The sequence below is a fragment of the Balaenoptera musculus genome, chromosome 5 (assembly GCF_009873245.2).
Source record: "Balaenoptera musculus isolate JJ_BM4_2016_0621 chromosome 5, mBalMus1.pri.v3, whole genome shotgun sequence".
In the NCBI taxonomy this organism is placed as follows: domain Eukaryota; kingdom Metazoa; phylum Chordata; class Mammalia; order Artiodactyla; family Balaenopteridae; genus Balaenoptera; species Balaenoptera musculus.
The window spans coordinates 19,915,359-19,941,152 of record NC_045789.1 but is presented as its reverse complement, the minus strand read 5'-3'; the positions used below and the strand labels follow the sequence as shown (position 1 = coordinate 19,941,152).

The following is a 25,794-nucleotide window of genomic DNA, read 5'->3' as shown; positions in this document are numbered from 1 at the left end:
GCGGTGCTCGGTACTGCGTGCCCCGCCCCTAAGCCTCTCAGCCCCGCCTCCCAGACACGTGACCACAGCCGGCGGGTCCCCTTGCTCCCGCAGCGTAGCTCGCTCTGTTTCTTCCCTCCCGCCGCCGTGCCCTTCTTCTCCCCAGTTCCCATCCCTCCGCCCTCCCCCACCACCTTCTCCACGCCCCAATAGCGACTCGAGCTGCGAAGCGCCCGCCCCTCCGCCCTTTTCTTCGCTTGCTCATTGGCTGAGGCTTCAAGGACGCGTCCCGAGGGCGGGTAGCAGCCATTGGTGGGATGAGCAATCCGAGTTCCCGGATGAGGGAACATTCTGCAGTATAAAGGGAGCGGGGAAGGCGGGAGACAGCGCAGTTTGAATCGCGGTGCGACGAAGGAGTAGGCGGCAGGTTCTCGCTGGGTGTTTGACTAGTCCTCTCTCTGCCTTGCTTGTTTGAGCTTCAGCAGAATTTGAAATGGTAAACTTGGTGGAGGCGCTCGAAGACTCCGCGGGTTTTTGCCGGCGGGAGAAAAACCCGTTACAAACGGAGATGGGGTTGAAGCGGCAGCGGCTGGGAACGCGCGGAGACAGGATTTGGAAGAGCGGGGGGAGGTGTTTTGTCGGCGGCGAGCGGAGCAGCCTCCGATTTCGCGGCGGGCGGCGACGGTTGGGTGGCGCGCGCAGCGCCGCTGGGGGCCAGCGGGCGGCGAGCGGGTGGACGGCGGCGCGCGGCCGCGGCGGGCGCGCAGCGCGGGTCGGGCGGGCGGGGTCGCCCTTGCGGCGCGCGACGGGCCGAAGACCCCGGCTGGGAACGGGGCCGCGCTCGCGCCCGGGCCGCGCCGCGGTGGGGGAGGGGCGCGCCGCCCTGGTAATCCTATATTCTGCGTTCCTTCTTCGCTCGCGGGCGTGTGCGCGCCGCAGGCTGGCGGTAAGGCTGGGAAGGACTCCGGAAAGGCCAAGACAAAGGCGGTTTCCCGCTCGCAGAGAGCCGGTTTGCAGGTCAGTGGTGGTTCGTGCAGTCTGGGAATCGTGGCGTTTTTCTTTCCTTTTCCTCTCTTGTTTATCACCACTCTAGATGAGCGTTTCGTCTTTGCGTGGGTGATGGTGTCGCGACTTGGTTTACCGATACAATAAATATCAGGGAGGGGGGCGATCACGTGTGTGGGTGCTGGGGCGCGTTGCTGCACCAGCGTCCGTTCCCCTTGCTTTGGCGCGCGTATAATTTTACCATCTTTGGCCCGTCTATCTTTGTGCATTTATGTTTGTGTATTCTAAAAATAAAGTTCCCGGTGGGCCGTATTCATCGACACCTGAAATCTAGGACGACCAGCCATGGACGTGTGGGCGCGACTGCCGCTGTGTACAGCGCAGCCATCCTGGAGTACCTCACCGCAGAGGTAAATGGGTGTACGCCTATAATCTGGGAAAGATTGGGGGGGTGGGTGGGGGGAGGCGGCGGGAGGGAAGGAGGAAAGTGATGCAAGAAAACTCCCAGGCTCTAAACGCGGCGAGAAGCTTCTGACAACGCTAGAGGGGGCTGGTGTTCACGATGGGATCCTACTGGGCTTGAGTTTGCGGCTTTAGGAAATAAAATTGCGTGACCCCTTTATAGCTTTTGCGTATTTTGCCATTCAGGTAGTGGGGGAGATGACACTTGGTAGATACACGTTCATGAGGCTTTGATTCTTGTCAGGATCTTGAAGATAAGGAAAGCGGGAAGGAGATTGATTACATTCTGTCTTCTAGGTACTTGAATTGGCAGGAAATGCATCAAAAGACTTGAAGGTAAAACGTATTACCCCTCGTCACTTGCAACTTGCTATTCGTGGAGATGAAGAATTGGACTCTCTCATCAAGGCTACAATTGCTGGTGGTGGTATGTAAATACTAAAATTTTAATTTCTTTAGAGAAAAGAATTCTTTGCTTTAATTCCCACTAGTAATTTTCAGTCTAGAAGAGGACACAGTATAGTTTCAGTGATTTGTAGTATGGTTGCATCATGAAATTTGATATCTGTATGTATTTCTGAATTTTTACTCTGCACACTTCGGTCTCACATTTAAAGACGTCTTCCAAGTTGAACATTAAACTATCTTGGTTTTAAAGTACTATGTTATTTTATCCTTCTTTCAGGTGTCATTCCACACATCCACAAATCTCTGATTGGGAAGAAAGGACAACAGAAGACTGTCTAAAGGATGCCTGGATTCCTTATTATCTCAGGACTCTTAAGTACTCTAACAGCTGTCCAGTGTTGGTGATTCCAGTGGACTGTATCTCTGTGAAAAACACAATTTTGCCTTTTTGTAATTCTATCTGAGCAAGTTGGAAGTTTAATTAGCTTTCCAACCAACCAAATTTCTGCATTCGAGTCTTAACCATATTTAAGTGTTACTGTGGCTTCAAAGAAGCTATTGATTCTGAAATAGTGGGTTTTGATTGAGTTGACTGTTTTTAAAAAACTGTTTGGATTTTAATTGTGATGCAGAAGTTATAGTAACAAACATTTGGTTTTGTACAGACATTATTTCCACTCCGGTGGATAAGCTCAATAAAGGTCATATCCCAAACTAGTTGTGTATAAAATCTGCTTGATTATAATAGGAACAGCTTTGTTTTGAATAGGTATCTTATCAAGCAATAACCTAAGCACATTTCTTTCCTTGAAATTAAACTGTTAATTCTGTAGATGAGCAGAGTCAGAAGGCACAAGTATAATATTTTTTGACTACTATGTAATGAACTATTAAAGGTTTTAAAACTTCAGCAGGAGCTGGAACATGGGACAAGTTGCTGTTTTCTAGGTTAAGTTTGACCATCTCCGTTAGCTGTGTTTGCTGTTTGTGACAGCAGCACTACGCCAGAGCACTGTGGTGGAGTTTGGTGGGAGAGGTGGGGAGCAGGTAGGGAAGTCCTGTACGTAGCTACCTCCACGGAAGGAACTTCCAGTTTAGACTGAGAATAGTGTTTCCTGTGTGCTGCAGGCTGTTTTGAAGCCTACTTGAATTAAATTGTTCAATGCACGGTAACATCTTTGGGGGACGTGCTATTCCCATTTTACAGAGGGGAATCAGGATTTCTATGAAAGTCCTGAGTTCATATTTGCTGGCATGGCTAACAATATCTCTACTGAGCATTTTGTAGTACGGATCATTTCGACACTTGGTTTCTGGCCAGTTCTTAATTTTTGAAATTTGGAAGAGGGCATTACCAAGCAAAAAGTGGGCCCTTTCCCTTCACCGAGGAGACCAACATGACACGGTACAGCATTTCACAAGGGGTGATGTTAAAATGGGAGAAGGGAAAAAACCCAACAAGTTTACTTATGTGATGGTAATACGCTCCCAAAGAGCTGATTTCCGCCCTGTTTCGGTCATGAAGCCTTATTAGGGTTGTGGTTTTCACCAGAATAAGTGCAAGCTACAAATTATGTAAGTGTTTGCTTTGTACCTCTTGGATGTACTAAGTTTAATGGCATCTGGGTCGGAGAAATGGTGTATCGCTGAAATACGGCAATGAAACAGGAGTGAGGGTCAAACGAAGCTCTCCTGGGCTTCCTGAACACCTGTGCCGGAAGCGCGGTCCTCACCTGACGGAATCCTCCCGAGGCTGGGGGGCCAGAGGCGGGGCCTTCGATCCCTGGGAATCTTCCTGAAAACTGACGTCCCCACCCCGACCCGTCGCCCGGCCGCTATAGGAAGGCGGGCTGCCGCCCGAGCGGGCCGCCCCGGGAGGTCAGGGGGCACGGCACTGCCGCTGCGGGCGGTCGGGTCCCCGCCTCGGCGGAACCCCCCGGCGGGCAGCCGGCCCGGTATCGCCCGCACCCCCGCCCCCCAAGTCGGTCGTCCCCGAGCCGGGCCGCGCCAGGGAGGGACCGCCGAGTCGGCTCGGGCGGTCGGGCCCGGGAGGTCCGTCCGGGGGCCGGGAGGGATGCGGCTCGAGCCGTAGCCGCCCGCGGGGGGCGGGGAGGCCGCCGAGAGGAGGCGGAGCCGCGAGCCCGCCAGCGCGCCGGTGCCCCGCCGCCGCGGTCGCCTGCGCTCCGCCGCGGTCGCCTGCACTCCTCCCTGCTCGCCTCCGCACGCCCCCCATCCCCGGCCGGCCTCGCCTCCTCGGCGACGGCGGCTTCCGCCTCTCGTCGCTGCGCTCCCGCAGGAAACGGAAGAAGGCGCAAGCCATGGAGGGGAACCGGGATGAGGCGGAGAAATGTGTCGAGATCGCCCGGGAGGCCCTGAACGCCGGCAACCGCGAGAAGGCCCAGCGCTTCCTGCAGAAGGCCGAGAAGCTCTACCCACTGCCCTCGGCCCGCGGTGAGGCCCTCGGTCCCCTTCTTCCCCGGCCGGTCCCCGGGCCGCCGCGCAGCCCGCCCCCGCCCCACCATCGCCCCTCTGGGAGCCGCGGGGTCCCCGGGCCCCACGACCCTGCCCGCCCGGCCCCCCGGACGCTCCTCCCCGACACACCCCCGCCCCGGCCCTGACCGACCCAGCCGGGCCCGCTGTGGACCGCCCGAGACTCCCTCTGCGCCAGCTTGCCTGCGAGATGCCGGCTCTCAGCCGGCAGGCGAGAGTTGCCGGTTCCCCGGTCGGTTTTCGTAAATGTCCAGCTGTCATTCTTCCAGGAGATTCGTCTGGTGCTGTCTTACCAGAGTGAGGCTTTATATCTGGGTGCGTGGGTGTGTGGCCCCCTCCCTCCTCATCTTCACCCCCAAATAAGGTCTAGGCCCCTAATGAAGTGAGAGGAACGGGGAACTCTTGGTGGTTAATGTACAGGTCCCTGGTTCCACCGCCTCTGGGGTAGGAAACACTGTTGCCAAAGCAGACGTTTTCGAACACCTGAGATGACATTGCTTTTCCGAGAGACAGTTCTTTAGAAGAGAGGAGCACAAGAATGATAGAGTCAGGAATGATTTGCTAAGTAGTATCCGATTCGATAGCACCATAATTATCGGCAAATGAGGCACATGTTTAGGAATAGAGTACTGGACTTCCTTTAGTCGAAGTCCTGTTCTTGTCCTGCTTTCTACGCTGTGAAGTAATTATAGCCAGCATGTATTGAGCGCTTACAAAGTGTCTAGTGTTTTACATGAATTGTTTCATTTACTTCCCAGAACAATCCTAGGATTCATTTGACCAGGTTTACTCATATGGAAGCAGACTTTTTGATGAATGAATGAATGAAAATAACTTACCCAAGGTCAGACAGTAATTAGTAGCAAAGTCAGAATGATACTACTTGAGCTCTCTAGCTCCAAAAGGCCCTTCACCACTACACTCCATTGTCTGGCTGATAGGATACTGTTTCACTTGAGGTTCAAGATATTTCCAGGTTAAGAAGAAAATTATCAGTAAGTAAGAATGTGGGGCGACCTGTTTCATTTTGTTGTTGTTTTCTTAATTTTTTTCTACATTGTTGAAGCCCTTGCATTCTGTACTTTTCTCTATCCTTTTCATTACACTGCTGTTAAGTACTGTACCAGGGAGGACAGGAGAGGGAAACGAAAGAAAAGTTAGTGATTTTTTTTTTTTTAATGTGGCAAAAACACAACAAAATTTACCAACTTAACCATTTTTAAGTGTATAGTTCAGTCGTGTTAACCATTTTCACACTGTGGTACAACAGATCTCCAAAATTTTGTCTTAGAAAACTAAAACTCTATGCCAATTAAACAATTCCCCATTTCCCTACCCACCCAGCCCCTGGCAACCACCACTGTAATTTCATTTAAAAATTTGGCTACTTTAGATAACTTATATAAGTGGAATTATATAGTACTTGCCTTTTTTGACTGGCTTATTTAACTTAGAATAGTGTCCATGAAGTTCATCCATGTTGTAGCATAAATATAACAGGAGTTCCTTTTTGAAGGCTGCATAATATTCCATTGCATATATATACACCACATTTTCGGTATCCATTCATCATCTATGAATAGATTGTAGTTTCCATATCTTAGCTACTGTGAATAATGCTGCTATGAACATGGGTGTGCAAATACCTCTTTGTGATCCTGCTTTCACTTCTTTTGGATATATACCCAGAAATGGGATTGCTGGATCATATTGGTAATTCTGTTTTCACTTTTTTTGAGGAACTGCCATACTGTTTTCCATAGCAGTTAACGCCATTTTACATTCCTACCAACAGTGCACAAGAGTTCCAGTTTCTCCACATCCTCACTAACACTTGTTATTTTCTGTTTGTTTGCATTTTGGTTTTTGATAGTAGCCATCCTGGCAAGTGTGTGGTGATATCTCATTGTGGTTTTGATTTGCATTTCTCTAACAATTAGTGATGTTGAGCATCTTTTTATTTGCTTGTTGGCCATTTTTATATCATTTTTTGAGAAATATCTATTCAAGTCCTTTGCCCATTTTTAAATTAGGTTATTTTTTTGTTGTCGAGTTGTAGGAGTTCTGTATATATTTTAGATATTAACTCCTTATCAGATATGTGATTTGCAGATTTTTTTCTCCCATTTTGTAGGTTGTCTTTCATTCTGTTGTTTCCTTTGATGTACAGGAGTTTTTTAAGTTTGATATAGGGCCATTTGTCTATTTTTGCTTTTATTGCCTGTGCTTTTGGTTTCATATCCAAGAAATCATTGCCCAGAGTTAAAATTTTTTGAAGTTCTCTACTGTATGAACACATGATTTCATTTAGTCATTGTCTAGTCTTAGAGGGACAGTTTTAACATTGAGCGTGTAACCACTCGAGACAGAATACCCTTGCTTTTGAAACCTTGCCCCAAACTAGCTTGTAACCTTAATCTTGGGCAAGTTAGATAACCTTTCTAGCTTTTAGCACTTTTGTCTGCAAAATGGGACAATAAGGTACCGATTTCATAGGGCTATTATGAGAATTAAATGAGTTAATACATGGAAGGCATTTAACAGCACTCAGTTATTTTGGTATCATTTCCATTTAACAAGTGTGAGGCTTTGAGAATTTTTAAACTTGTAGTCTGTAATTCTATCATACAAGCAACTTGAATCAATCTGCTAATACTAAAGATACTGTAAGATATCAAAGCACAACACGTTGCTCTTAAAGACATGAACATAGGGAAAATTAAGAAAATAACAGTGAAAGTTAATAGTACAATGTATTGTAAGGCAATATGTGATTACCAAATAAAGTGGTTGATTACAGTTGTGGTGTAGTCTGAAGACATTATTCAGGTGCAGACTTTGCCTCTGACAGCTTTATAACCAGGGATGAGTTGCTTAACGTTGCCAAGCCTTGTTTAGTTATGAGTAAAAGGAAGATTTCATCAAGGGCCCATGTGAACATTAGCTGAGATAAGTCACGTGCAAATACTTAACGTGTATTTTACATAGAATGTTCTCAGAAGATGTTTATTGGAATAATTTAAGAATTCAGGGGAGGGAAAGATCTAGAACATTTGTATAAGTTCCTGATAAAATATTTAGTGTAGAAGGGAATTAAAGCTATTGTTTAAAATGGAATTTAAAATTTTTATACCTGAATTTCACCTATTCTAGACTACCCTTAAATCCTTATAACTCAGAGTTTGGATGAATGTGTTTTCATGCTAAGATAGGCAAAATAAAACATTGCATTTTGATTTCTCTTTATTTTTATATAGTGAATGAGAAGATGTGAGACTAAGTTCTAGCTAAATTCCAGAATTTTTGTCCTCTTTACATTTTATTCTTGCCAGGTGAGAAGTCTGATTGATAAACCACTTTAAAAAACTGGCAAGAGTTTCCCTTGAGGAAAAGCATCTTCAAATGAATCTAGGACATTGTTGCTTTCTAAGTATTTAGTTGAGAATATTATTTTACAGTTTATTTATTGCAGTGGACTTCTAAGCAAATTGAATTTTACAGCTTTCAAATATTTTCATACTGTGAGTTTGGTTTATGTTTGAAAGGATTGATATATGTATATGTCTACTACATAGGACATATAAATATTCTGGAAAAGTAATGTCAGCATGCAAAAGTAAATTGCATTTTAGTTTCTTGAACTGTATATTTATTGGATTATTGATATGTTTTGGATTTTTACAGAGATACAGTCTCACTGTTTTAATTCTTTACATTGGTACTTTAATACTTTAGTGTTTCATACTAATTGGCAGGCAGTTTGAAGTATAGATTTTTTTTTCAAAGAAAAGCATTTTAATTGTTTTCAAGAATTTCGTAGTAATTTGAACCAAATGGCAGCCTCCAGCTTCAAAAAAGGCCATCCTGTGTCTACTTTATTGAATGGATAACTCACGTATAATTTGCAGCATCTATCTGCACAATAGCAATTAAAATAGTCCTCTTTTTTTTTTTTTTTTAAAGATTTATTTATTGATTGATTGATTACTATGTTGGGTCTTCGTTTCTGTGCTAGGGCTTCCTGTAGTTGCAGCAAGCGGGGGCTACTCTTCATCGCGGTGCGCGGGCCTCTCACTATCGCGGCCTCTCTTGTTGCGGAGCATAGGCTCCAGACGCGCAGGCTCAGTAGTTGTGGCTCACGGGCCTAGTTGCTCCGCGGCATGTGGGATCTTCCCAGACCAGGGCGCGAACCCGTGTCCCCTGCATTAGCAGGCAGATTCCCAACCACTGCGCCACCAGGGAAGCCCGATAGTCCTCTTTTTATTTTTCCCCTCAGATGAGACATATGTGTGTAGATTTTTCTTCTTTTTTTTTTTGCTGCATTATTTTTAAATTTAAATCTGATAAAAAATTCAAAGTTCTGTCCCCCTTTGTCGCACTTAAATTGGTAAAATAAAGCTTTTAAAACTGTCATTTCACATCTGGAGTATTATCCAGCCTATTCCTTTCAAGACAATTCCGTTTTCTTCTGTTTCTGACTTAATCAAAATTTAGTGACAAGTGTAAATTATACATTCAGAACAGTTATTTTGATAGCACCAAGTGTTACAAAATGATCTCCAAATTTCAGCTAATAACCAAACTATTTCAGACGTTATAGTTGAAGAAAGAATACTGAATTTGGTTTGAACCTTAATTTAATGGTTTTGTGCCCCTACATCCATAACTGTCTTTCTGATCCTCGATTTCCTCATCTATAAAATGGGGCTATATTTATTCAACAAATATTTACTGAATCCATACTTCTTCGTGGCAGGCACTGTTCTAGGAACTAGGGAGTCAGTGAACAGTAAGACAGAGTTCTTATCCTCTGGGAGCTTATATTCTAGAAGAATGAAATAGAAAGTATCTGCTGGACACAAAAATGGCTTAATTCCTGTCATTCCCCTTTCCTTTCCTGGATCGCAGTTTTATCTGTAGTCTTCACAGGATTATTATAAGGTTATTTTATTAAGAGCTATAAGAATTTCATGTATTACTATTGAATACTATGGCAAAAGTATTTGGATAGTGCCTTGGAATTAACAATATAGTATTCGTCTCTTTTCTGTCATTTTTTAGTTACCTATTTAAGCATAAAATAATTACCTTAAGTTAGGATTAATCTCCGTTTGGATTCAACTACTCATTCCCTTCTTAGTTAACATGTAGTTCTCCTTGCCTTGCATTTATTCCTTGTATTATTTATGTATATAGTTGTTCCTTTCCTACATTAAAAATTCCTCTGCTGTCAGGAACTATTTTAATGTTAATCATCTTTTCTACTCTTAGGGTGTCTAACAGTGTTTTGCATATACTTGTCGCATCTGTAAAGCCTAGATTTTCTGAAATAATACTTGTTTATATAATTTTATTCCCTTATCAATGAAGACAATTTGTTAAATAAATAAATGAAAAAGTTATAGCTGTAAGCCTTTTCATGGTAATATATTCACAAATGAAGTTTTTCCATAATCGGACAAGTGTGCAAAAATGTATGTATAAGGGTTGTCACTGTAGCAAGAATTTGGAAAGAGTCCATCAGTGGGAATTGATTAAATAAATTGCATTGCATTCATATACTATGCACCTATTAAAAACGATGATGTGCCTCAGTCATTTTCCATCCACTGACCCACCTCACCCTGCTTATTGGCTACAAATTCCCAGCTGCCTTAATGAATTCAGAGTTCAGCCTGCTCTCTCTCCCCTATTGCAATAGTTCTGAATAAGGTCTTAAAAAATAAAGATGATGTGGACCTGGATTTATTGCTATAAAATGATATATACATTGAATTATGAATTTAATAAAGGTAGGCTACAGTCATATGTAGATTATTCTCGTTTTGTTTCAGAATATATAAAAAGCTAGACAGCTAGCCAACTAGAGTAGAGTTAAATATACCAAAATGGTTGAGTGATTTTTTTTCTTGTTTTTCTTGGGATTTATAAGTGATCTTCACTTTGTTATGTCTTTTTTTTTTTTTTTTTTTAAAGAATTATTTATTTATTTATTTATGGCGTGTTGGGTCTTCGTTTCCGTGCGAGGGCTTTCTCTAGTTGCAGCGAGCGGGGGCCACTCTTCATCACGGTGCGCGGGCCTCTCATTCTCGCGGCCTCTCTTGTTGCGGAGCACAGGCTCCAGACGCGCAGGCTCAGTAGTTGTGGCTCACGGGCCCAGTTGCTCCGCGGCATGTGGGATCTTCCCAGACCAGGGCTCGAACCCGTGTCCCCTGCATTGGCAGGCAGATTCTCAACCACTGCGCCACCAGGAAAGCCCTGTTATGTCTTTTTTAATGAGCTGAACAACATTACTTTTATAATCACACAAAAGCTATTTCCAGTTTGCGAGGAAGAAGGAAAAATAATCCTTTTTTCAAATCATGTGTTCTTATTTTAGGTTTTGTTAGTGATGGACATTATTTATAACAGGTGTGCAGCAGAACCTTATGAAATAAAAACAGATCTTGGTTTTTCACTTTTGGATTATCCACATAACCATTTTTAATACTATATTTACTTTTCCACTGGTCCTTAATATGGGGTATACTTAAAGTAAGTACAAATTACATTAAAACCACAAGCAAAGCTGTTTGTCTGGAAAGTGAACACATAAAATAAGGTTGCATAGTTTTAAAACCAAAAGTAAATGTAATCTGGTTTATAAGTACTGTATCTGCCCAACTAATGTTTGTAATACTGCACATTATTGTAGTAACTGAGATCTCATATGATAGCTAAGACATTTAATAAATCAGAAAAGGCCAATGTGTTCTAAATTCTGGCAGTATTTGAACTGAATCACATTACCTTCTCAGGCATTGGTTCCAGTGATTGTTAATCCAGAAAACCTTGCTGATTCCATTTTAAGATGATAAAACTGGATAGTGAGACCCAGAGGTAATGGAACTTGTCCAAATTTTCACTATTCTGGAGCCAAAGAGTGCTTGGCGTGAGTGCATGTATACACACGGCCATTGTTAAGCACAGCTCCTACGCATGAAATTGTAGAAAGATTTTCAGTATCATAATAACTTGAAAATTTAAAGCAACTGTATGATCCTGCTTTAGCAATATCTAGCATCTAGCTGTTAACATGGAAGACGTCCATGAGAGAATGTGTTTGTGCTAAGAATGAAAGGGAATGTACAGATAACTTCTAATTAGCATGCATAGGGACTTTGTGGCCACGTGCAAATATAAGCACATATAACCACTTTCACATCTGGCTTTAACAATTTTTAAAAAATACTTTTTTCTTTTATTGGATGAAACACTTCTATAAAGAGACACTTTCCCCTCATCTGTCTTAGGGTTACACAGTGGTGCAGTTCATATAGGAAAGGCAGGATATGATAAGTGCTTGACTGCTTTTATCAGTTTTCCAGAAAAGGAGTTGTCTCCCCTTTTCCAAAAGCAGATAATATTATTTTTTAGATTTGGCCAGTGAGAACCCCTTTAGGTTAGCTCCTGAGTCCTATAGACACATTCCCAATAGTTTTTTAATAGTTTCCTTTCTCTGGTATAACAGAAAGTTTCAGGTTCCTCTTATATATCCCCTATACTAGACCTGGAATCAACCATATCTCCAATAAGCCCTGGTTTCTTTTAGTGGAAAATGGTGTTTCAGTATCACAATCTGGTACTAAGGATGCTGTGGCTAATAGATTGTTCATTGTTTCTGAGCCTTTTCAGTGTACAGACTAGGGAATTTTTTTTTTTTTAAGCTAAAACAGCTTAATAAGTTTATGCTAGTAAGTCCAATTCAAGTTAAGCACTTTGGGGTGTTTAAACTTTTCTCACTTCTATTTCTATTTTTTTCCTTCCACAGTAGTAATCCTGGTTTTCAAGTCCATGGCAAATGATAGACTATGTCATGATTATTTATTTGCTTTATGCCACATCATATACATAATAGTTTCAGTGTAATATTACCAATATTACCTCACTGATAAAAATTACTGAAAACAGTTATATTTTCTTTTCATATACTCTATTTTCCCTCCATATTTTAGCTTTTTTAAAATTCTGAAATACTTTCAAACTTATAGAAAAGTCTTAAAAATAGTGTAGACTTCCCTATGTACATTTCACTCAGGCTTCCTATTTGATAAAATTTTACTGCATTTGCTTTATCGTGCCTTCCCTCTCTCCCTGCTATCTCTCCCCCACCCACACACATACACAATTTGTTCTTATTATATTTTTTCCTGAACCAATTAAGAGTAAGTTGTAGACATGATGTCCTGTTACCCCTAAATAATTCAGTGTATGTTTTTTAAGACAAGGACACTCTTACATAACAACAGTATAACCATCAGATTCATGAAATTAATGCATGTACTTCATTCAAATTCTGCCGGTTCTCCCAGTTATGTTTTTGATAGCAAAAAGGACATATGTTGCATTTATTTGGCATATTTTGTTCTCTAGATATCATTTTTCTTTTTTTTAATTTTTATTTTATATTGGAGTATAGTTGACTAACAATTGCTTGTTTAATCAAACAATTAACAATGTTATGTTTGTTTCAGGTGTAGAGCAAAGTGATTTAGTTATACATATACGTGTATCTATTCTTTTCTCGAATTCTTTTCCCATGTAGGTCATTACAGAGTATTGAGCAGAGTTCCCTGTGCTCTACAGTAGGTCCTTGTTGGTTATCTGTTCTAAATATAGCAGTGTGTACATGTCAGTCCCAAACTCTCAATCCATCCCTCCCTAACCCCCGCCCCCCATAACCAAACCATAAGTTCATTCTCTGTGAGTTTGTTTCTGTTTTGTAAATAAGCTCATTTGTATCATCTTTTTTAGATTATGCATGTAAGCGATATCACATGATATTTGTCTTTCTCTGTCTGACTTCACTTAGTATGATAATCTCCAGGTCCATCCATGTTGCTGCAAATGACATTACTTCATTCTTTTTTAATGTCTGAGTAATAGTCCATTGTATATATGTACCACATCTTCTTTATCCATTCATCTATCGATGTACATTTAGGTTGCTTCCTTGTCTTGGCTATTGTAAACAGTGCTGCAATGAACATTGGGGTGCATGTATCCTTTTGAACCATGTTTTTCTCTGGATATATGCCTAAGAGTGGGAGTGGGATTGCTGGATCATATGATAGCTCTATTATTAGTTTCTTGAGGAACCTCCATACTGTTCTCCATAGCAGCTGTACCAATTTACATCCCCTCTATTTTCTTTCTTGATCTTGGCATTTTTCATGAGTGCAGACCAGATATTTTATAGAATTTCCCTCAATTTGGGTTTGGCTGACATTTCCTCATATGAATCTTTGGCAGGCATACCATGTTCTTAGTGTAACTTATCAGGAGACATGTTATGTCAATTTGGTCCTTACTGGTGAACTTAACTTTGATCACTTGGTGAAGTTGGTGATTACCAGGTTTCTCCACTCTAAACTTACTTTTTTTCCCCCCTCTTGTAATTAATAAATATTTTGTGGGAAAATACTTTGAAACTGTAAATGTCCTGTTCCACAGCAGACTTTGACCAACTCCTTTTAGCATCCATTGATGATTCTTTCCAGAATAAATTTCTGATGGTTGCCACATGTTGGTTTTTTATTCCATTATTTCTTCTGCAGTTTATTAGTTGGCACTCAACTTTATTCATTAGTATGGATTCATGGATTCCTATTTAATCCATTATTATCGTTATTCATTTTGATGCTCAGATTGCCTCAGATTTAGTCAGTAGGAGCCCCTTCAAGCTGGCTGCTATGTCTTTTTGACACGTCCTCATCATTCTTTGAACTTCCTTACTTTCTGGCACAAAAAGGTTTTCAGGCTTACTTTTTACTTTCTCTGCCCTGGGAATCAGTTCTCTCCCCAGGAGTCCTGATTCTTTTTAGTGGATAATGGTACTTAGAAACTAAGATATAGACACTTGATAAGCTCATTGCTACAGGTGTGTCATTGCCTCTAGGTCCTCTTGGTAGAGCTAAGAAATATATGTATGGGGACTTCCTGGTGGCACAGTGGTTAAGAATCCGCCTGCCAATGCAGGGGACACGGGTTTGATCCCTGGTCTGGGAAGATCCCACATGCCGTGGAGCAACTAAGCCCATGCGCCAAAACTACTGAGCCTGCACTCTAGAGCCTGTGAGCCACAACTACTGAGCCCACGCGCCTAGAACCTGTGCTCCGCAACAAGAGAAGCCACTGCAATGACAAGCCTGCGCACCACAACAAAGAGTAGCCCCCTCTCGCCACAACTAGAGAAAGCCGGCGTGCAGCAACGAAGACCCAATGCTGCCAAAAATAATAATAATAATAAATAAATAAATCTTTTAAAAAAAGAGAACTATATGTATGTATGAATGCATGTATGTGTATGTATGAATGCATGTATGTGTGTGTATGTTGCATGTATGTATATGTATATCTGTGTGTTATATATGTTTGTGGGTATACACATGCCTGTAGTAATTTAATCTATATTAATTTTGCAATCTGTGCAAAGATTCACACACCTCCGTTTGAAGTCCACAGGGTTCATTCTAACCTTCTGCATTTTCATATTTGTAATTCCATTTTCTCTGTTTTTTAAAAATTTTATTTTATTTATTTATTTTTGGCTGTGTTGGGTCTTCGCTCCTGCATGTGGGCCCTCTCCAGCTGCGGTGAGCGAGGGCCACTGCTCACTGTGGCGTGCGGGCTTCTCATTGCAGTGGCCTCTCCTGCTGCAGAGCATGGGCTACAGGCACACAGGCTTCAGCAGTTGTGGTGCACGGGCTCCGTAGTTGCGGCTCGCAGGCTCCAGAGTGCAGGCTCAGTAGTTGTGGTGCGTGGGCCTAGCAGCTCCGCGGCATGTGGGATCCTTGTGGACCAGGGCTCAAACCCACGTCCCCTGCATAGGCTGGCGGACTCCCAACCACTGTGCCACTAGGGAAGCCCCCTGTAATTCCATTTTCTGACAGTAAGAAATGTGGCTCCCGTTATTATCAATTTACTTATTTGTTCATTTTTCCCCCTGTATGTAATGAGTTGCATTTTTGATCCCATTGGTGCAGGCCTGTCAAGCTCAGCCATGCTTTTGGCTATGAGTGCTTCCTTGGTCCCAATAAGTTTCTTTGGTCCAGGCTTCAGCTGCCAAATGAAAATGAAAGGAAGAGAAGACAAATAATCTGTTTTTTTTACAAGTAAAAGGAAAGACAGAGGAAGCCTACCATTTAAAAAATATTTGAACCTATCTACAGTGTCAGAGCATATTATTACATACTATGTGCTCTCTTTTAATTGTTGTTCAGTTTTAACTCAATAGGTCACTGTACATTTAATGTTCACCATCAGTCCTTATGTCATTGTATGTCTAATTTTGGATTCCTAAAGCCTGTTCTCTAGTAGATTTCTAGGAAGGCCTTGTGGGAACTATGCTCCCTAAGTTCTGGAATGTTGAAAACAGTTCAGCTGTGGGTCTTAATGCTTGAAGTTAGTGAGGGATACAAAATCCTTGGCTCAAATTTTCTTTCTGTGGGTATCTAAATATATATTTCTATTGTTTTATGCAAGTACTACTGATGAGCAAAGTCTGATGACAATCTTATTTTCTTTATAAGAGAATAAGCCATTTGATCTTTTTGACTAGATGCCCAATTAATTTTACTAGAGTATATCTTGATGTTGGTTTTTCTGGGTCAGTATTCTTAGGTACATGATTTGCCCTTTCATTATGTGGTTTCAGATGTTTTTATTTTTATATCAGAAAAGTTTTCTCCAATTGTTTTTATATTGGTTTAATTTCCTTTATTTTTCTTCTTCAGGACTCATTCTATGTATGTTGGATCTTCTTTAACTATCTTCGATATTTGCCATTTTCTTTCTAATTTTTTGCCTTTTTCATTTGTTTTAATTAAAAAATTGTCCTTTTTATGTTCTCTTTCATTTACACAGCAGTTCTGTTGTGTTTATTAACTCTTTGTTTCTTCTAGTTTAATTCTTCTTTTTTGAATTGATTTTTCCTTTTCTTTTTTATTGTCTCCTGAGTTTTATCACCTAAGCCATGGGTAGATAATTTTAGGGGTTTTAATTCTAATTTATGTTGTTCTTTTGTATTGTGAATAATTTTTAAAAGTCTTTTCAGCTTGTTTTGAAATAGTAGGTTATAGTGTTTACCTATTTTGTTGGCAAGTCTTTGTGGTGTGCTTTCATTGTGTTCAGAGATTTAGCCTGTTCTTTTTTTTTTTTTTAATGTAACTTTGTATCAGATTTCACGTCTATCATTTTCTTTTACTCATTTTTATGTGAAGTTAGTTAGCCTTTCTAAATACACAGAGATCTTCTCCAGTTTCTGTGTAATGTTTGAAAGTATGTCACCTTGCTATATAAGATCTCCTCACTCCTTTCTCCTTCCCCACTTTATCTGGACTTTCGCTTTTCTTTTTTTTCTATTGCCTCTCGTCTCTTCAGTTTGGATCCTGTTCCCAGAAGTTTCTCCTTGGTGTGGCTTTGTTCTGGAGGAGAGCTTTGACTGATTAGTTTTGAGAATTGTAGTGACTGGATGCCCTTAAGAGTTTATTGTGAACCCTTTCAATCACATGCTATTGTAGTGAGCAAAACCCATTCCTTTTTATTCACTTTTCTCATTTTCGCCTGCTCTGCTTCATAGAGAGTCCCTGTTGGCTGTTTTGCAGTTATTCTGTTCTGTGGACTGGTAAAAGTCCCTGTTACTGTCCTCTGCTTTTTCCTGCACAGATGATACTACCCACATAGATCTTGTAACTATTGGTGGCTTGTCCCCACCTTGTATTTTGGGATTTTGTACATGAGGTTTTGATTTTGCTGTCTAATTGCTCTAATTTATGAGATTTAAAATGTAAGCTGCTGTCTTCCCAGAATTTCCACAAAATTTTTCGTATTAAAAAGTTGTGAACCACTACCCTCTAGACCGTACTGGCTTCTGCTGTCAAGGTTAATGTGATTGCATTAAATGTGAACGAAACTATAGTTAAAAATTAACTATATGTTATTCTTATATTGTTAATAACTACTAGATTGGTGTCTAATTAAGAGCCTTTCTGTACCATCTACAGCTAGATTGTTATAAAAACTGAATATCTTATGTCTTTGGTGACCTCTTGAATGCATTAGCTAGGAAAAAGATATGGAAGAAATTTCTCATATGTAAAATATTAAAAATAATTATCGGGAGTTCCCTGGTGGTCTAGTGGTTAGGATTCAGCAGTTTCACTGCTGTGACCCAGGTTTCGTCCCTTGTCAGGGAACTGAGATCCCACAAGCCATGTGGCAATGACACTGCTGGATTTTTAAAAATATATATGTAACAGCTTTACTGAGATGTAACTCGCATACCTTACAATTCATTCAATTAAAGTATACCATTCAGTGGGTTCACAGAGTTGTGCAACCATTACAGCAATTAGTTTTAGAACATTTTCTTCATCACAGAAAGAAACCTTGTACTCACTAGCAATGACTCCTCATTTCTCCCCAATTCTATCCTTCCCTCCCCAGTAACCCTTGGCAACAACTGATCTTTCTGTCTCTGTAGATTTGCCTATTCTATACATTTCATATAAATGGAATCATACAATATGTGGTCTTTTGTGACTGGCTTTTTTCACTTAGCATGTTTTCAAGGTTGATCCATGTTGTAGCATATATCAATACTTCATTTTTTAAATTGTCAAATAATATTCCATTATATGGACATATCACATTTTATTTATCCATTCATCAGTTGATGGACATTTCAGTTGTTTCAACTTTTTTCTATTATGAGCAATACTCTTATGAACATTTGTGAACCAGTTTTTGTATACATGTATGTTTTCATTTCTCTTGGGTATACACCCAGGGATAGGATTGTTGGGTCAAATAGTAACTATATGTTTAATCTTTTAAAGAACTACCAGATGATTTTTCAAAGTGGACATATCATTTTACATTACCACCAGCAATGTATAAGGGTTCCCGTTGTTCAATATCCTTGCCAACACCTGTGATTGTCCATCTTGTTGATGATAGTCATCCTAGTGGATGTAAAGTGGTATCTCATTGTAGTTTTAATTTTCATTTGCCTAGTGGCTATTGTTGCGCAACTTTTCATGTACTTATTAATCACTTGTATATTTTGGAGAATGTCTATTCAGATCCTTTACCCATTTTTAATTGAGTTTTTGGTCCTTTTATTATTGAATTGTAAGAATCCTTTATATATTCTAGATATATGTCTCTTTCAGATATATGATTTTGTAAATATTTTTTCATATTCTGTGGATTGTCTTTTTACTTTATTGATGATATTCTTTGAGGGGCAGAAGTTTTCAATTTTGATAAGGTCCAGTTTCTCTGTATTTTCTTTTGCCACTTTACTTAATTTGTCAAATCTAAGAATTTCGGACTAAATCAAAGTCACAAAGATTTACTCCTATAGTTTCTTCTAAGAGTTTTATAGTTTTAGCTCTTACATATAGGTGTGTGATCTATTTTGAGCTAATTTTTGTGTATGGTGTGAAGAAGGGGTCCAGATTCATTGTTTTTCATATAGCTGTCCAGTTGTGCCAGCACCATTTGATGACCCACAAAATCTGATATGTAGTATGTTCATTTTTCTTCAATTCTGTTTTCTTGTTTCTATTATGATTGTTTCTTTGATACATGAGTTTTTCTAGACTCTTCTCCTTTCCAACCCATTTGTGATCTAGTTACATTTTTATAATTGATTTCTCACTTAAATGCATTTTGCTCAGAGATTGTAGTATATTGTAATACTAATTCTTTGAGATTTGAAGAGGATAATATTATGGTCTAGTTATAATGTAGTCAATTTTCATTCCTTGTGTGCCTGTAAAGAATGAATATTCACATTTGTTGGATATAATTACTTTATGTTTCTTAGATCAAACTTGATAAATTAGAAGTTTATGTCATTTGCATCCTTAGTGATTATTTAATCGACCCAGTGTCAGTTGTGGATTAAAAATGTGTTAAAGTCTTTTACTGTCAAGGTGGGTTTCTCTGTTTTTTTCCTTTTAGTTCTGTTGATTTTTTTTTTTCAATGTTTAGTTTTAACTCATTATGGGAAGTTTCAAGCATACCCGAAAGGAGAGGGAATAGTTTAGTCAATCCCTACCACCCTCCCATCTTTAATCATTATGAATACATGGCCATTCTTATTTCATATATTCTCTCTACCCCTCTTCTGTGCTTCTCCAGTATTTTATAGGAGATCCTAGACATATACTGTTGCTTTATAGACTCAGTTTAGATTTACTCACACATTACCACAGTGTTTGCTCCACAGTATTTGAACCTCATGATGTCCATTCCCTTTTACATCTCAGCCTGTCTGCAAACATTTTCCTTTTGTTCAAAATATGTATTTTAAGTATCTTCTAGTGAAACCTCAGTGGTAAATATTCTCAGTTTTTGTTTGTTTGAAAATGTTTTTATTTTAATCTTATGTAATTTCCAGAAAATTAGTGCAGAACTCAAGTTGACAGTTATTCTCCCTAAGTATTTTGAAGATATTACTCACTTAGCTGCCATTGTTGCTGCTGAGAAATAAATAGGAAGTCTAATTTCTGTTTCTTTTTAGGTAATCTCATTGGCTACTTTAAGGACTATCTTTTTCTTTGGTATTCTGCAGTTTCACCATGATGTGACAAATAAAAGTATGTCATAAGTTATTGGATGATAGTAGTTTTGAGTTACTAACATTAAACTTCTTAATATTCTACTTCTAAATGGTGATCAGTAGTCTGTCAACAGCTAAGTACATAAGGGAATGCTTGCTATTTATTTTAAAAGACCCTATGGTGTATCTTTCTGAAGTACACAATTTGTCAGCTTTATAACTTTTTTCTCAAGACCATGTGTTTGTACCTTGATGTAAACAGAGATAGTATGCTTTCTGTATCTTTCCACAGCACTATTGGAAATAATTATGAAAAATGGAAGCACTGCTGGAAGTAGCCCTCATTGCCGAAAACCGTCAGGTAGTGGTGATCAAAGCAAGCCTGAGTGCACAAAGGACAGCTCCTCTGGTAGTGGTGAGAGCGGAAAAGGCTACACCAAAGACCAAGTAGATGGAGTTCTCAGGTAGGAATAAGTAACTTATATGTCAATTATAACTGATACTAATGTAAGTTTAGTGTCATAACACCTAAAAAATGGGTTTGAATTATAATTCAGTAGAAGAACAGACATTGAGAAATTGAACTCTGGGTGTCTTATGCTTTATATTCTTTATAAAATCAGTCTGTAAATTACCAATTCTGTGGAAGTTTCCATCTTTTAAAGTAACTATAAGCCACAAAGCTACTTACAGGAAGAAATTTTTTGAGGCAAATTGTTTCGATTTTTGACACAATACAGTGTTTAGATAACAATATTGAAAGAGGATAAAGAATTGTTTTGTCACATATATATATATATATATATATATATATATATATGAAAGCAGGAGAATTTCATATGAGAAGAAAATTGAGGGCAATTGCAACAGCATTTTCAATTTCCTACTTATATTAATGAAGGATAGGGTTTTTTTTCTATTTATATTCTTTCTTTAAGGCTATCTTTATATGTATGCAAACACTATAACGTCCTCTCCTTTTAATATTTCTCTTACTCTGATCATTCTGTCTCAGTGTTTTAGTTTTACTTCATGATACACGTCTACTTAAAGCAGAAGAATTAGGTAGAATTGGAAAATTATGAACTGGGTTTTGGAGATTGACTTTATTAATTTTATAATTAAGAAAAGATTTTCTGGAAAGTAAACGAACTTCTGAGTATGAAACACTGGAGAAAATACTGTTATGGTTTCCTGCTATAGCTTAAGGAAACTGTATTGATGTTGTACTGAAATTGCTATCTAGGGAAACTAAAGTATAAGGATGAAGGACTCTGAACAGTGATTAATCGGATAATTCAACATAGAGAGTGAATAGTACAGTGAACTAGCTTAAGTGAAAAGTAGGTAAAGCTAGTTTTCTTTCTCTTTTGCCCTTTCTTATCTGTTTCTCTTTTAATCTTATTTTCTTTCTTTTTTCACCCTTTTTTTCCCCATTCTTATTTTTAGTTAATTCTTTTTTACTCACCATAATTTGGAATTGAAGTTATTTTTAAATCAAGTATCAATGTATTTATATTTTGCTTTTCTTCATATATATTCAGATGCTAAAGCTTGAATGTAACATTTTATCTGTGTGACCACAATAAGAAACAAAGACTCCCTAATCATGGTAAAGGGTATTTGGTTAGCCTGAATGGTAGTGAAGTACTTTGAGAATTATAAATAATCTTGCTAACGACTTTTATAACTGTAGTATTGTGTCAGAGGTGGCTGAATAAGTGAGATAAGTGAATAAATGAGAGACTTGCTTTTGAATTTCTTTAAGAAAAACCTTTAATTAAACAGTGTGCTGAAATGTGTTTCAGGAAACCACATCTCTCCAAAAACAAATTTTATTTTTTCTTGTAGAAATTACTTTTTACTGGGAGAACTTGTTCTCAGTAAAAGACCTAAATAGAGTGAATTGTGTGAAAGATGAAAGATGATTGTGGGTGCAGATCCCCTTTGTATATGGCCAGAATTGGATAGATGGAAATAAAATGTTGAGAGATTTCCTGTCTTTTGGGTCTGTATTCTCTATGAAATTGGAGATGAAGTTATCCTCTGAGAGTTAGAAGAAAAGAGATGAGATTGAAAGCTTGAGAAGAGTGGTAAAGGTATGGAATATTTGCAGAGGGTAAAGGCAGATGGAATGGCAGGATTGCTGGCTAGCACTGTGGACCCAGCCAAGTTTGAGACTGAATTTTTGTGGAGTACAAGTATTAGCTTAGTAGTATACCTGTATTAGAGATTGTTTCTCTTATCAATAATTTCAGCATACCTTTTTTAAATTAAATAAATGAAGTTTTTTTCCTTTGGGGATAAATATGACCAGAACATTCTTTAATAGAACCCCTAAGTTATTCAAAGTATTTCACTTGGTACCTTATACTGTATAAGAGTTGCTTAGCTAATCATGTAACACTTACTCGTTATATTAGCCTTCTGTAAGTGTCGCTTTAGTGAGGTAACAGATCACCAGCAAACACTTACATGCTGTATGTTTTTGTTTTTGTTTTACCTATACACAGGGGATTTTTCTGAAGAAAGCCATGTTATCTTGTTGGTTAGCACGATTATGCAAACAAGTTGCTCAGTGACAATTTGGCTCAATGGGAGAAGCCATGCAATAATACTGCATCCATTGCATAAGTAAGAGCTAGCTTACAGTAAGACTGAAGAAAAAGTGCGTAACTTTGTAAAAACTCGTATTCTGTGAAACTAAGCACTATTTGTTGTCTTTGCGTTGAAATATATTGAAAAATTACAGAGCAAAAGGTGTCCTGGATCTAATTTAAAGAGACTTTTAATATCTCATGGAAAAAAAGCCCATCTTTTATTTTAAAAATTTACAAGATCAGTGAGAAATCATTAACTGGCCATCATTATATTTATCAATTAGGAACACTTCTGTATAACTGTTAAAATTATTTGAATTATGGGGATTTCATTAGGATTGGATTTAGCTGTAGTTCTTTAAATGAAAACAAAATAAACCATTTTGCTAAATTTATAAAATAAATAAACCTTTGTCTCAGGAATAAGGAATTATTTTCCTAAACAGCAATTAAATTTGAAGTTTATTTAAAACTCATCTATAATATATGAAAAAAAGAATAGAAAGAGACCCCTCCTTCCACGGCCAGAATGCTTTCTCACACATAAAGGAAGACATAAAAGTTGAGCCATGCATGCATCTCCGCTGTTGAGCTCCCAGACATATCTTTCTGGCCTTTTTGCACGATATTTTCTTCCAGGGCAGGTAATAGATTACCTCTTTTTTCTTTTCTTTTTTTTTTCTTTCTTCCTTCCTTCCTTCCTTCCTTCCTTTCTTTCTTTCTTTCTTTTCTTTCCTTCTTTCTTTCTTTCCTCCCTCTCTCCCTTCCTCCCTCCCTTCCTTCCTTCCTTCCTTCTTTTTTTAGTCTTTGGTGAGGATGGTGAAGAAGATTTGAATCTTTCAGTAAGGAGCAAACTATAAAAAAATGTGACAAATGCAGTTAGTTGGTGAAAAGGAGTATAATGAACAATATATAGATTAAAATTAATTTGTGAATGGTAATTTCTCATTTAGGTGTGAAAAATTAAGTAAATGAGTATATTTGTAGCGTTACTTGAGATATGTAGTCTACAGCTTGTCCATTGGTGATGTTGACTTTATACCTCTCTGCTAGCTTCTCAAAGAATTTCTTCTCTAATATACGATGAAAAATTCAGTGCAAGGAAGATATGGTAGAGCTAGATACGGCTAAGAGTTAGTAAAATAATTGTTTTTCCTACCTTTTTTCTCTTTGTGACAGTACTTAGCTTTATGACCCATCTCTAGAGGACTGTGAATTCCAAACTAATTTCCCTATACTATCCAGCAGCCCTCTCCTAGTCTGCCTTTTTCTATTGCCTAGCCTTTTGTGCTCAGGAAATAATCAACAACATAATTTTATAGGATTAATCTGGTCATAAGGAAACATCTTATGCATTCAAAGCAAGTAGTAATGACTTTAGGATTGTTCAGTGTTTTGTTTATCACTGCCTTTTGTCTTTTGTGTTCAGATAGTGTCTGTCATATTTTTAGCTCTGGTCCTTGTCCCACAGTCTTCTATTCCAAATTGATTTTTTGGTGCCAACTATATTTTTCTTACAGCACATTATCTTTGGTCCAAAAATGACTTTTAGATCTTCACCATTTCTGCCCTCAAATTGTACTAGTCATCCATCCATTCAACACATATGGTGAACAAGACACAATCCCTGCCTTCAGGGGGCCTAATAGTCTGGAAAAGTAGTCAAACATGTAAACTGATAGCTGTGGTACATTTAAGATAATTGCTGGGATAGGGCTAAGTTCAGAGAGCTTTAGGAGAATATAAGAGGGTCACCAAACTTAGTCTTGAGGAATCTGAGTTCTTGAGAAAAGGAAGAGCTCAGCTGAGGTCTGAAGATGTTGTAGAAACTAACTAAACAAGAAGAGAGGCAGAGAAGGCATGTTTGGGGCACCGAAACCAACAGAGAATCTGTTTAAACGCTGATTAGAAGAGCAAATAGAAGGAAGTGGATGGTTGGTCTGGAGTCTGAATGGGCTCCTTTTCTTCTTTATTCTGATTCTGAGACAGCAGGATTTTCAAGTCAGACAAACTGAGGATTGAATCTTCACTTGTGAGGCCTTTCCTAATCGCCCTATTTAAAATAGCAGGCCTCTCTTTCCATTCACTATTTCCCTTTGCCACTTCATTTTTCTCTAAATATATATCACCATATGATGTCATATGATGTACTTCGTATTTTACTTCTATATTTGTTAATTGCTTGTCTCTCTCCCAATTTTAAATTTAATGTGAGGAGGGATTTTTTGACTGCTTTATTTACCACTGTAGTGTCTGAAACAGCATCTAGCAGAAAGTGGATATTCAGTAAATTTTTGTTGAAGAAATAAATTTTGGTTTCCATCTGTTACTTGGTTATATGACTTTTGGCAATTTACATAACCACTCGAAGCCTTGATTTCCTCATTGGTTAAATAGGAATAATATCTACCTAATGAGGAGTAAATGAGATAATTTGTGTAAAACAATCAGCATAATAAGATTCTACAATTCTTTACGTGAAATTTTTGTGGACCAGATGTAGTTTGGAACTCGGGATCTTCATATTTTCGAAAAGTACTAAGGAGCATATGTTATAGATTACATAATGTCTTAGCAGGGTCTGGTAAGCAGCCCTAACCTAATAGTGCCATTTCTGCAGCAAAAGGTACAAATATCACACTTGAATGTGATAAATGAAGACTCTATAGCAGCTTCACATCAGTTCAGTTTTGCCTTTGAAATTTTGCCTCTGAAAGTTTCCAAGTCAGGTTTTTGCAGTCAAGTTAGTTATAGAATAACTTCCATTTTTCAGAACTTTATGGATGTTGGAACATGGATATGGGGTTGTGGATATGTGCCTGACACACAGTAGGTGTTCTGTACATGTCGTTCTTCCCTTGTTTTCTATCACATAGTTTCTTAACATATCTAGGAGAATGAGTCTCTACAAAGGCAGTGATCGTTCTCTGTTTTGTTCTCTAATAGATCTCAAGTGCCCTGGGACTTAGTGGGTGCTCAATAAATATTATTGACTAAATAAAGGAAATGTCATGTTTATGAAATAAAATTGACTTGTGTTCATATTTATTAAGTATCTAAAGTTCTAAATTTCTAAAAAATTAGAAAAATCTAATTTTAATTTTTATTACTCTGAAGAAGACTGCCTAACAGATTTTTGTTGTGATTATTAAAAAATTCTATAATCTTTTCAGTGTGTTCTTTTTTTCCCCTTGTTCATATAACAAATGATGAATGCTTTCATTATGAAAGGAGAGCTAA

The 25,794-nt window shown here is 38.8% G+C and overlaps 2 protein-coding genes across 9 annotated transcripts in view; both read left to right on the top strand.

Moving 5' to 3' along the window:
• The first annotated feature begins 292 nt into the window (after positions 1–292).
• On the top strand, positions 293–2,571 carry LOC118896150 (histone H2A.Z). 2 transcript variants are annotated; one of them, XM_036853985.1, is made up of 5 exons: positions 293–475; positions 919–996; positions 1,281–1,394; positions 1,744–1,873; positions 2,132–2,571. In XM_036853985.1, exons 1-5 carry the CDS (start codon positions 473–475, stop codon positions 2,191–2,193), a joined length of 387 nt encoding a protein of 128 aa, XP_036709880.1. In that variant the 5' UTR covers positions 293–472; the 3' UTR covers positions 2,194–2,571. The 2 variants fall into 2 exon arrangements, with proteins under 2 accessions (XP_036709880.1, XP_036709881.1); XM_036853986.1 differs by lacking the exon at positions 919–996 and having other exon boundaries at positions 338–475.
• A 1,350-nt stretch (positions 2,572–3,921) lies between these two features.
• DNAJB14 (DnaJ heat shock protein family (Hsp40) member B14) overlaps positions 3,922–25,794 on the top strand; it is a 48,876-nt gene continuing 27,003 nt past the window's right edge. Inside the window, exons 1-4 of one of the 7 annotated variants that reach the window (XM_036853188.1) lie at positions 4,175–4,305; positions 5,103–5,339; positions 19,916–19,991; positions 20,247–20,418. In XM_036853188.1, the coding sequence (XP_036709083.1) occupies positions 20,264–20,418 (155 nt within the window). In that variant the 5' untranslated portion in view covers positions 4,175–4,305; positions 5,103–5,339; positions 19,916–19,991; positions 20,247–20,263. Of the gene's footprint in view, positions 4,306–4,368; positions 4,642–5,102; positions 5,340–19,915; positions 19,992–20,246; positions 20,419–25,794 lie in introns of those variants that run through there. The other 6 variants (XM_036853189.1, XM_036853187.1, XM_036853185.1 and 3 more) reach the window with 6 other exon arrangements.

Bases quoted from the DNA above. Each gene is read 5' to 3' on its own strand.
- LOC118896150 (XM_036853985.1), top strand. The intron at 997-1,280 runs GTCAGTGGTGGT...CTAAAAATAAAG, and splicing joins CGCAGAGAGCCGGTTTGCAG to TTCCCGGTGGGCCGTATTCA. The intron at 1,395-1,743 runs GTAAATGGGTGT...TCTGTCTTCTAG, and splicing joins TGGAGTACCTCACCGCAGAG to GTACTTGAATTGGCAGGAAA.